Source organism: Periplaneta americana, chromosome 2 (genome assembly GCF_040183065.1).
Source record: "Periplaneta americana isolate PAMFEO1 chromosome 2, P.americana_PAMFEO1_priV1, whole genome shotgun sequence".
NCBI lineage: Eukaryota > Metazoa > Arthropoda > Insecta > Blattodea > Blattidae > Periplaneta > Periplaneta americana.
Window position 1 is genome coordinate 173,029,035 of NC_091118.1, and position 13,049 is coordinate 173,042,083.

The 13,049-nt window shown below is 35.5% G+C and overlaps 1 protein-coding gene across 2 annotated transcripts in view; it reads left to right on the plus strand.

Moving 5' to 3' along the window:
* Nucleotides 1–13,049, plus strand: part of LOC138694829 (probable cytochrome P450 6a13) — a 36,832-nt gene that overhangs the window by 16,978 nt on the left and 6,805 nt on the right. For both annotated transcript variants that reach the window (XM_069818938.1, XM_069818937.1), the window contains exon 3: nucleotides 6,068–6,292. In XM_069818938.1, coding sequence (XP_069675039.1) covers nucleotides 6,068–6,292 — 225 coding nt within the window. The remainder of the gene's footprint in view (nucleotides 1–6,067; nucleotides 6,293–13,049) is intronic.

Sequence of the window (13,049 nt, forward strand, 5' to 3'; positions counted from 1 at the left end):
ACTCGAGAGCGAGTTCCTCACCGCTGCAAGGTCGGTTATCTCTGTCGCAGCTGGAATGGGTAGGACATAAGAGTAAACACGCACGCCCGAGTGCTGTATTGAACTCTGGACAGTCACCTCCAAAAACTAAACAAATATTACAGTAGTCTATATGTGTCTCTGGTATTCCCAAGGTATTCTTTGAGTCGGACTGTACCGTGGTGTGTTTATTAATTAATAATAACGATACGAGAGGCGAGTGTGAACATATAAACAAGGACAGACAGCCTTATCGCAATTCATTCCTGCAGTTCTCACAAAACATTGGCTCGCCTACTGGAAATGTCATTGAGGTCATCTGCCAAAATCGGTGCCTCCGACTATACCACATATATACAGATGGATCACGACACAAAAGTAATCAACTGGAAGAACAAGTAGGCTGCGCATTTGTTGCCTACCACAGTGATAATGAAACATTTTGCACCAAGATAAAACTGTCTCCTTATTGCACAGTTTTTCAGGCAGAACTTCTAGCAATTAATGAAGCTATGAAATGGTGCATTAAGAACGAAAACTCAGAGCGCATATTTAGTGACCCCCAAGCTGCCCTTCACTGCATCGCTGACAAGTACAACCGTCACCCATTAGCGATAGAGGCAAGGGAATTACTTGAAAAGTAAACACAGCACATACTGTATGCCTCACTTGGGTCCGTGGACACAATGGTGTAAGAGGAAATGAAAGAGCTGATGAGCTAGCGAAAGCTGCAGCATCCAGCAACGAAACTCCGACATACACTTTACAACCGATATCATATCAAGAAACAAATACGACAACAGACTCATCAAAAGTGGAATACTAGATGGACGACATGCACAACCGGATCACTAACAAGAGACACCTACTTTCCGACAATCCACGACCGACTCAAAAGCCATCACTTCAAACCGTCTTTTGTAACAACGCAGTTTCTTTCTGGACATGGGAAATTTGGAACTTACTTCGACAGATTCAACATTCCAGCAGACATCGACTCTACATGCTCCTGCTGCGAAGACCTTCACAGTGTGAAACACCTTCTATTTGACTGTCCTGTTATTGAAGCAAAGAGATTTCAGATAAAGACAAATCTTCTGGACTGCGACACCGAATACAGGACTCCACTTTTTGAAGTAATAAAAAAACCTTGTTGCTACAGACAATTTATAGACTTGCTAAACTTCATTTTTAAAAGACTTTAGATACATATTTCACCATTATCTGTGTCAAAATAAATAGTATAGACAAGTAGTTTACCCATAACAAAAACTAAAACCCTAGCATACCGCTTGGTGAATTAGGGTTCTTTACCGCGGATATTTAATAATAATAATAATAATAATAATAATAATAATAATAATAATAATAGTAACTAATAGGACCTCCACTTCAGATAACATTGATTTAGGTGCGACACTTTTAAAGGGCATGTAACATCCTATTGAACCTCGTCTGGTATGGTTCATTAATCCTTTATCCGTCATTCCCTAGTTTGGCCGACATAATGCAAACTTAAAGACATTTAAATCTGCACTCAAGTTATTAATAAAATATAAGTTTAATATAATATGTTTCCAACAACTTTTTTGTGTAGAAAGCAAAACGGCTGAGAATATCTGCAACAATAAAATATTATTTCAATAAATACTAAAGCAATTAAATATTAACTAAAATTATATATTATTATTATTATTATTATTATTATTATTATTATTATTATTATTATTATTATTATTATTGAACAGATTCGAGAGGAGTAATTCTAGCCCTCTTCAATAGTTACATCAGCTGCTTATCTATGCAGATGACGTGAATACTATGTTAGAAGAAAATCCACTAACTATTATGGAAAACACGGGAATTTTACTTGAAGCAAGTAAAGAGATAGATTTGGAAGTAAATCCCGAAAAGACAAAGTCTATGATTATGTCTCGTGACCACAACATAGTATGAAATGGAAATATAAAAATTGGAAATTTATTCTTTGAAGAGGTGGAAAAATTCAAATATCTTGGAGCAACAGTAACAAATAATGACACTCAGGAAATGCCTGTTATTATTCCGTTCAGAAGCTTTTATCATCTAGCTGAAAGTTATAATTTATAAAACAGTTACATTACCGGTTGTTCTGTATGGTTGTGAAACTTGGACTCTCACTTTGAGAGGGGAACAGAGGTTAAGGGTGTTCGAGAATAAGGTACTTAGGAAAATATTTGGGGCTAAAAGAGATGAAAGAAGAATGGAAAAGTTACACAGCGCAGAACTACACGCATTGTATTCTTCACCTGACATAATTAGGAACATTAAATCCAGATGTTTGAGATGAGCAGGGTATGTAGCACGTATGAGCGAATCCAGAAATGCATATAGAGTGTTAATTGGGAGCCGGAGGGAAAAAGACCTTTGGGGAGGCCGAGACGTAGATGGGAGGATAATATTAAAATGGATTTGAGGGAGGTGGGATATGATGACAGGGACTGGATTAATCTTTCTCAGAATAGGGATCGATGGCGGGCTTATGTGAAGGCGGCAATGAATCTCTGGGTTCTCTAAAAGCCATAAGCAAGTAAACAAATATTATTATTATTATTATTATTATTATTATTATTATTATTATTATTATTATTATATTATTATTATTACTTACTTACTTACAAATGACCTTTAAAGAACCCGAAGGCTCATTGCCGCCCTCACATAAGCCCGCCATTGGTCCCTATCCTGTGCAAGATTAATCCAGTCTCTATCATCATACCCCACCTCCCTCAAATCCATTTTAATATTATCCTCCCATCTACGTCTCGGCCTCCCTAAAGGTCTTTTTCCCTCCGGTCTCCCAACTAACACTCTATATGCATTTCTGGATTCGCCCATACGTGCTACATGCTCTGCCCATCTCATTTAATGTTCCTAATTATGTCAGGTGAAGAATACAATGCGTGCAGTTCTGTGTTGTGTAACTTTCTCCGTTCTCCTGTAACTTTATCCCGCTTAGCCCCAAATATTTTCCTAAGCACCTTATTCTCAAACACCCTTAACCTATGTTCCTCTCTCAGAGTGAGAGTCCAAGTTTCACAGCCATACAGAAGGACCGGTAATATAACTGTTTTATAAATTCTAACTTTCAGATTTTTGGACAGCAGACTGGATGATAAGAGCTTCTCAACAGAATAATAACACGCATTTCCCATATTTATTCTGCGTTTAATTTCCTCCCGAGGGTCATTTATATTTGTTACTGTTGCTCCCAGATATTTGAACTTCTCCACCTCTTCAAAAGATAAATTTCCAATTTTTATATTTCCATTTCGTACAATATTCTCGTCACGAGACATAATCATATACTTTGTCTTTTCGGGATTTACTTCCAAACCGATCGCTTTACCTGCTTCAAGTAAAATTTCCGTGTTTTCCCTAATCGTTTGTGTATTTTCTCCTAACATATTCACATCATCCGCATAGACAAGAAGCTGATGTAACCCGTTCAATTCCAAACCCTGCCTGTTATCCTGAACTTTCCTAATGGCATATTCTAGAGCGAAGTTAAAAAGTAAAGGTGATAGTGTATCTCCCTGCTTTAGCCCGCAGTGAATTGGAAAAGCATCAGATAGAAACTGACCTATACGGACTCTGCTATATGTTTCACTGAGACACATTTTAATTAATCGAACTAGTTTCTTGGGAATACCAAATTCAATAAGAATATCATATAATACTTCCCTCTTAACCGAGTCATATGCCTTTTTGAAATCTATGAATAACTGATGCACTGTACCCTTATACTCCCATTTTTTCTCCATTATCTGTCGAATACAAAAATTCTGATCAATAGTCGATCTATTACGCCGAAAACCGCTCTGATTATCCCCAATAATTTCATCTACGTACGGAGTTAATCTCCTCAAAAGAATATTGGACAAAATTTTGTACGACGTCAACAAAAGTGATATTCCTCGAAAGTTACCACAGTTGGTTTTGTCCCCCTTTTTAAAAATAGGTACAATTATGGACTCCTTCCATTGTTCTGGTACAATTTCCTTTTCCCAAATAGCAAGTACAAGTTTATGAATTTCGCTATATAATGCACTTCCACCATCTTGTATTAATTCTGCTGGAATTTGATCGATACCTGGAGACTTGTACGTTTTCAGATTTTCTATCGCAATTTCGACTTCTGAAAGCGTGGGTTCGGGTATAAATGGCTCAGCAGTTTGTATTTCAATTTCGTCCCGATCATTTCTATTTGGCCTATGTACATTTAGTAGTTGCGCAAAATAGTTTTTCCCATCTGTTTAGGATTGATGGAGAGTCTGCAAGCAAGTCACCATTCTCATCCTTGATCACGTTTACCCTTGGCTGATTTCCGTTCTTAAATTCCTCCAGTGGGGCAAGGCCTCCTGCTTGGGCAGGGGTGGCTCAAGTCTTGACCATCAGAAGAGCCCATACCCGTATATAAATCTCGAATGTTTTTATTCTTACTATTTGTTTCTACCTCATTCAGTTTTTCCTTCAAGTAACCTGTCTTTTTATTCCTAAGGGTACGACTTGCTTCCCGTCTTTCATTGAAATAATTATCTCTCTTCTCCTCAGCTGGATCCTGTAAGAATTTCAATTTTGCCTGTTTCCTTCTTTCTACTACCATGCAACAATCTTCATCAAACCACGGTTTCTTTTTCTTAGTTTCATAATAACCTATGCTCTGCTCAGCTGCAATTTTGATACTATCTCTGATATTTTCCCACACACTATTAACATCTAATTCTTTCTCAACTTCGTCGGAACTTTCTAAAGTGGCAAACCTATTCGAAATTTCGACCTGATAATTTTGCTTAGCTTCCTCGTCCTTTAATTTCAAAATATTGAATTTAGTAATATTAACTTGTTGCTCTACTCGCTTGGCTACTGATAATCTTTCTCTTAATTCTCCAATCACCAAATAATGGTCAGAATTACAGTCTGCACCCCTGAAAGTTCGAATATCTACTATACTAGTATGTCTCCGTTTATCTCTCAAGATATGATCTATTTGGTTGTGTGTCAATCCATCTGGAGAAGTCCAAGTATATTTATGTATATCCTTATGGGGAAATGTTGTAATTTTGACAATTAAATTTTTCGATGTGGCAAAGTTGACTAATCTAACTCCATTGTCACTACTAATTGCGTGTAGGCTCTCTTTTCCAATAGTTGGTCTAAAAATATCCTCCTGTCCTACTTTAGCGTTGAAATCCCCCAGTAAAATTTTCATGTGATATCTAGGTAACTGATCAAAAGTATGTTCCAATTCCTCATAGAAGCTATCCTCGTCTTTCTCTCCTGTAGGGGCGTGAGCATTTATAACTATGATGTCGCACCATCTACCCTTAAGTACTAAATATGATAACCTGTCACTGATAAATTCCACCTTTTTTACTGCTGATTTTATTCTTTTATGAACAAAGAATCCTGTTCCTAATTGGTGATTATTGTTTCCTTCCCCATAATACAACAAGTAATCTCCTATTTGTGATATGCCATTCCCATCTAATCTAACCTCTTGTACTCCCACGAAGTCTATTCTATATCTAGCTAGTTCTTTTGCTACTAATGTTACCCCTCCTGTTCTATAAAGACTAGTTACGTTCCAAGTGCCAAATCTCAAAACCTTATTCCTTTGCTGTGGTCGTGCCAGAGAATCAGTCCTATTCCGAGGCTTATTGTAGGGATTCGTAACAAGCTGTTTTTACGGTGATGGGTTGTTAGCCCTTCGCCCAACCCCCAAGCTGGAAGACCACCCCTTATCAGCTGTCCACGACTGCTTATTCAATATATTCGCAGCTACCCTCCATATCTGGAGTCCGTCTCCTCTATCCGCAACCTGAGGACGCGCCATGCCGTGGTGATAGGGACCCACAATACATGGATTATTATATTATTATTATTATTATTATTATTATTATTATTATTATTATTATTATTATGTATTTGCGCATGTATGCATGTATCAGTGTATAATGTATGTATGTAGGCCTACGTATCTGTAAGTACATTTTTCTTTTCTTTTCAGAGAAAATTTCCTACAATGAAATTGCAGCTCAAGCCGTTATCTTCTTCACTGCTGGCTTTGAAACTAGTGGATCATCATTGGCGTTCTGTATTCACGAGATAGCTATGAATCCAGATATCCAATCTCGATTACATGAAGAAATTTGCACTGTACTAAAGAGATATAATGGAGAAATTACTTATGATGCACTACAGGAGCTGGAGTATATGGATATGGTTATATCAGGTCAAATATTCCAAAGATTTCATTACTGTACCTTCTAACCAAGACCGTCTCCAATACTCAGATTATAATACAGAAACAAAGATGGCCGCCGCTGCGGTCCAATCATTTCCATATAATTATATAGACTGTTCCGCCATATCCTTAGTTATATTTTTCGTATTTATTAAGTTGAATTACTAAATTGCGTCTTAAATAAACGTCTAACGTTAAATTATGAGTAATATTAGGTCAATTTCAAAGGCGAGACACAGTAACGGCTCGCCGTAAAAGAATAGGTGAAGTGCTGTTCACATACACAAATGCATAAACAGTTTTTCCAATATAATGAGTAGGCCTACTATTCGTCAACTACGTACAATTTTACTTGTTCTAAAACACATGCAAACAGAAAAATTAATTTATTTCAGGATTTGCTCAATTTCTTGCATACCAAATCAATCCTCCTATCTTTTAAAACAGCAAACCTGTCGATAATGTCTTCATAGAATGTCTCACTTTAACTGAGGGTGGGCAGTATATCTCTATGCAAATCTATGGGACTAATAATGAAAGTCTCTCCTTTTATGTAGCATTACGAGTGAAATTTTAAATCTCTTCAAACAGAAAAGCTTCTTTCATCGAAAGAATTTTTTTAAGTTACTTTATACAACTTCTCTATTTTCTTAGCACTTTTTAAAACAAAGAACAAATGGAACTGTAGGTCGTCCACAATTTAAAATATCTTTTTAACCTCATATTTAAGTCTACAAAACAGCATTTCTAATAAATAACAAACCGTGTCATTTTCGGGATATATATTTCGCACTCATTTATAAATATTTTCTATCTACTGGTACCTAAGTATAATAGCACTACAGTGATTAAACATATAATATACACTATGATGTAGGATTAATACACTATATACACTTATCACTAATATACTCTAAATACATTAAATAATAAGTTAATATATACGTACACAGTATTAAACTACATGTGTACATTTACTCGCGGACTAAACTTTCAAATACAAGAGCTGGAACAAAACTAGCAAGCTCATGAGAAGAAATAATACACGCCGCGGAAAACAACTTTTAAACTTTGCTAATGTATGTGGGGTTTATTCCTGATAAAATAACATAGAGCCAGCTAATTTACCGCTTCAGGGGTGCTGCTTGGACACAAGGAATGAGGAAACTACAGTATTCTCGAGTCAGGTAGTACATACTCTAAAATTTCACAGCCCTTCAACAATAGCCCCTGGCCTTGGAGAACAGCTTCAACCCTTCTTTACCGTTAGATCTGCAAACTGGTTACTCCACCTACAAGTCTGACAGTTCTCCGTAACTGAAAGACTCAGAAACGCACTTCACTCATACAATCTCTCTTTAGTGCGTGACGTCACGTTACCATGGAAACCAAGTGCTGTATGAGAATGGGAGCCCAAATAATTTCACCTCTACAGTATTGTAAGTTCCAGTAGACACCACTCGGCGCTCGTAACAGTTGACATTATTCTATTCAGCGGACGATTACAGGTACTATTTATACAACTAAACACTATTCATAACGACTCAAAATAAAACTTCATTTTATTTTAGAAATATGGTACTGGTAATAACTAGAATTAATTATTAATACGAGATAAAATTCTGTTTTACGCGTAAATAGGTGAAGTCGCACTTCACCTACTTCACCTGAATAACCGCCCCTGGAGACAACAAGGTTATGGTACGCTGTTATAATATTATGAACATGACAATGCAAACGCAACCTGAAAATAGTTTTCAATAAGTAGAAACTCATACTCATAAGTTACTGCAGTAAACGCAAATGTTCACTAATAGTTATTGGGCATACAAAAGGATGACACATACCCAAAATCAATATAACACAATTAAACAATATCAGCAAATATTAAGCCTGCTTACTATTAATAGGCCTACAACTACTATTGCTGCTTACATTACTACAGTATTACTATGGTACCACCCCTTCTATTACCGATAATAATAATAATAATAATAATAATAATAATAATAATGTAATTATTTTTAGTAAATGGATGTTGACAACCTAGGTTCCCTGGCCTAATTCCTTCTTAATTTCTGTTCTTTATGTTTTGTCACTTTTAGACAGGCCTAATTCTTTATGACCTCTTTTCACTTTTTTCGATAATTGGTTTGAAATGTTTTTCCACCGTTCAACACCGTTGTATAGTTATTAATGATGAAATTCCTTCTGCACTGTCATCTTTCATATTCAAGAAAATAACATAGTCACAACCTTAAACAACAGTCATAAATGAAGCCACACTTATTTCCTGAACATCACTTTGAAACTGATCAAAAGTGCTAATGTCTCTTTTACACCATTCCCTGAAAAATTCTTCTTCTCTCTCCATCTGTTCCTCTTTCCGTTGAGCTGGATTCTTTCGGGCGCTAGAGTGACGGACAGTATGGTATGAAGGTTGGTTAGGAAATATGGTTGTTTAGGCGACATGGGTAAGATTCTAAATTTCCCGAGGAATACGAAAAGCATCACCATTTACGATAGGAAAAATATTTTCCCTAATAACTAATCTAGGTTCAAAATGTTTTAAGTGTAACACTGTCATTTTAGAAGGATAGGAATTGGTAACCGTACCCCATTATCTCCTGGCTTAGATGCCTCATAAGTGGTGCCTTGTTGAGGTTCAGACCTATCTTCGGACAGTTGACTAACAACAAACTGTAATTTCCTTAACTTGGAAACTGTCACGATTATGCACCTAAACCAATTGTAGTGTAAAGTTGTATTTTTCGGGAACTTAAACATTGAAATATGAGACACAGATCCACTATTAGAATTACAACCCGGTACATAACACGAACGGCTCAATTTACGACATAGTTAACCCTTAAATTGGCAAAACTTCATTTCTCACACTAGTTTATTAAATCGTGTCAGACTGTAAAGAAAACAACTATTGCAATGTCCATATTTTATATGTTGTACAATATTATAGTACCGGTATTGTGAAATTTTAATTTTCCTACCAATTTTTTCCTATTGTTCTATTAAAATTATAGCAAACTAGTGGCTTGTGCAGCACATGCTGCAAACTAAGTTCATTAGACATTCAAATAAAAATTTTTTCAGATTTATTTTCAATGAAGAATACCAGACATTTTGAAAGTTATTTGCTTCCATAATAATGAAACATACTCTCTCTGAATGGTTTTTATGCCAAATAGATTTTCTTGAACTTATGTGTCTTGAGTTTCAACGCGAAAACGCAAGTAACGATGTTAGGGCAATCAGTGGGTTTTTTCATGTGGGAGTAAAGCAAAAGCTATTTTAGTTCATTGTGGATTGTAAAAGTCAGGTTTGCTATGCTTTCGAACAATAGCCATAGCATCTTGGTATAGCTGCTGCATGTAGAGGGTAAAATCATTTTATCCTACTAAGACATCTTGCTGAAATGATTGGGAGACTCTAAAATCTTATAGGCCTCTTATTTTATCAGTAACTAATACCTTCTGGTCTTTCCTTAGGAACTGTAATTTTTGCGCTCTCTCGAGCCAATACCGAAGAGAATGACCCATATAAATATCTACACCACACCGCCATTAAGTATGTGAAAAAGACCCAACCCCACTTGATTAATAACTATAAAAATATTTGATTTTTAATAACAATATTATTATCTTACGTAAGTTTTGTAGTTTCATATATATATATATATATATATATATATATATATATATATATATATATATATATAATAGCCGCCACTCAGTAAATTATAGAAATGAAGATCTAATTTAACATATTCTCTATATCTACTTACATAACCCCAAAACGTTTCACTTTCATATCATCAGTATAGCATTAGTATGTATAATTATAATGAAAAATAGTCACATCATGGCATTAACTATAATGAAATTTCATTGCTAATGGTAATAATGTCATCAAACCACCTCAAGTTTTGTAGATTTTAATATCCAATACACAGCTGTACTCAGAAAATTATACACCGAAGAATCAGACCTGTAAATTACTTTTAGTGACACTTGAAGCTTTAATAACCAATTGAATTTGAACTCTAAATATGTCAACAATCCTTCAGGTCATGGCCTTCGTGTAATAGCTATTGTTTATTGTACTGTGTGTTTTGTTTTATTCTGAAATCACGGCCGTGCTGAAATGCAATTAGTTCTCAAATCTGAAGAAAGATGGATTTTGGAAAATAGGAAAATAATGTAGGAGAATTGATATTTCACTGAAAACTACTATTTTTCTGAAAAACTTTGGGTTCCAAGCTTCAAAATGAGGGGTCATTTATAAAAATCCGTTCAGCCGTTTTCCCGTAATTTCCATTACCAGTTCAAATTATATATATAGATTAACCTGTTGTATCCTGTAGGATACTTTGCGAATTTAAGGGTTAACACCATAACAAACATGTGGTATTTATGCTTGAACCACCACCGGTGCCATTTTGGCCACTATCGATACCTGTATTAAGGTCTGAATATTGGATATGGTCTTGTTCTGTGTAATTTAGAATCAGTTGCACCCAGCTTTTACGAGAGCAATTGGTGTTCGATTCTTGCCAGATTAAATTGTTGTGAAAATGGCGGTGGGTCACATTTTGCCAAAATTCTTGAATTTCCTGTGCAATTCGCATTCCACTAATGTTTAATTATTAACATACTATAATTTGTGAAAAACTTTTTATAAATTAAGTTATGACTATCTCCTATGTGGTTTCTTATCTACTCTCTAATTACAACATTGTTTAAGACGAGTTAAAATTTGACTGTATTGCAATTTATATTATTGAGCTCTAGATTCTTAGTTTGGAACTTATATAATGCTAATCTCGAAATTTCAGTTTTTTTTTTTTTTTTTTTTTTTTTTTTTTTTTTTTTTTTTTTTTTTTTTTTTACATTTCAAGTTCGGATGTTCTGATGAGAATTTGATAGGACATAAAAAGATGGTTAGTCAATAATCTTAGACTAACCAGAATCCGTGAAGGTATCAGTTGGCCATATTGATAGTATTGAGAAGATGGGCGAAATTTCGGTCATTTCTCGAGAGAAAATCAATTTTCATTTTTTTACAAAAAAATAATTAATAACCTTTCATTTATATGTTGGCCAAATTTTATCAACATAATCATCCTTACAATAACTCATGTATTTGTTAGATTTCACAATTACAAATAGGCTTTTGTGATGAAAAATGGACATTTTATAGTTATTTTCCCACACCTTTATTTTTAATGCATTTACTCACATTCAAACAAATTTCATGCTAAGAAGTTGAAATTTTTACTGCTTCTTCTGAAAGATACGGTTAACAGAGTGACCAGATTGGGCGATATGTACCCTTTTGGGTTACCGTCTGTAAAATGAAATTTTGCGACTTTTTTAAAATGCGAAAAAGCAATTTTTGTGCCACATAATGCTATCAATATTTATGCATATTTTTGGCTAGTAAAGATTATTATTATTTCATTCATTCAAAGTGTTCTGCCCAAGGACAAGTCTTTCACTGCAAACCCAGCATTCTCCAATCTTTCCTATTTTCTGCCTTCCTCTTAGTCTCCGCATATGATCCATATATTTTAATGTCGTCTATCATCTGATATCTTCTCCTGTCTTAAAATATTCTCCCATTCACCATTCCTTTCAGTGCATCCTTCAGTAGGCAGTTTCTTCTCAGTTGGTTACTCAACCAATTAATTTTCCTCTTCCTGATCAGTTTCAGCATCATTCTTTCTTCATCCACTCTTTTCAACACAATTTCATTTCTTATTCTGTCTGTCCATTTCACATGCTCCATCCTTCTCCATATCCAAATTTCAAGTGTCGACCTGGTTGGCGAGTTGGTATAGCGCTAGCCTTCTATGCCCAAGGTTGCGGGTTCGATCCCGGGCCAGGTCGAGGGCATTTAAGTGTGCTTAAATACGACAGGCTCATATCAGTAGATTTACTAGCATGTAAAAGAACTCCTGCGGGACAAAATTCCGGCACATCCGGCAACGCTGATATAACCTCTGCAGTTTCGAGCGTCGTTAAATAAAAAAAAAAAAACATAAAATCCAAATTTCAAATGCTTCTATTCGCTTCTCTCACTTCGTCGTAATGTCCATGTTTCTGCTTCATACAATGCCACACTCCACACAAAGTACTTCACTAGTCTCTTCCTTAGTTCTCTTTCCAGAGGTTCGCAGAAGATGCTCTTTTTTCTATTAAAAGCTTCCTTGGCCATTGCTATTCTCCTTTTGACTTCCTGGCTGCAGCTCTTTACTGTTTATAGTATTTCATGATATCCACTTGCTCTACTGCCTCATTTAGAATTCGCACGTTTACTTATTTTTCTTCAAATAACCATGGTCTTCATCTTCTTTGGATTTATCTTCATCCCACACTGCTCACAGCTGACATGCAGCTCCAATAGCATATCCCTGAGTATCGTCTCCTTTTCTGCTAACAAGGCCATATCGCCAGCAAATGTTATGCACTCTATTCTTAATCCTCCTACTATCACCCTTCCCATGTTCTGAAAACAGTACTTACTAAATCCTCCAAATATATGTTGGACAGGGTAGGTGATAAAGGACATTCTTGTCATATTCTTTTCCCTATTTCACTTCCTTCTGATATTTTTTCTCCTAGCCTGACTTCGACTCATTCCATATTAAGGCTACAGAACAGCCTCCTCTCTTTCCAATCCACGTCTATTTTTATTTCAATTGTTGATATTTAAATAGTATTGCAGA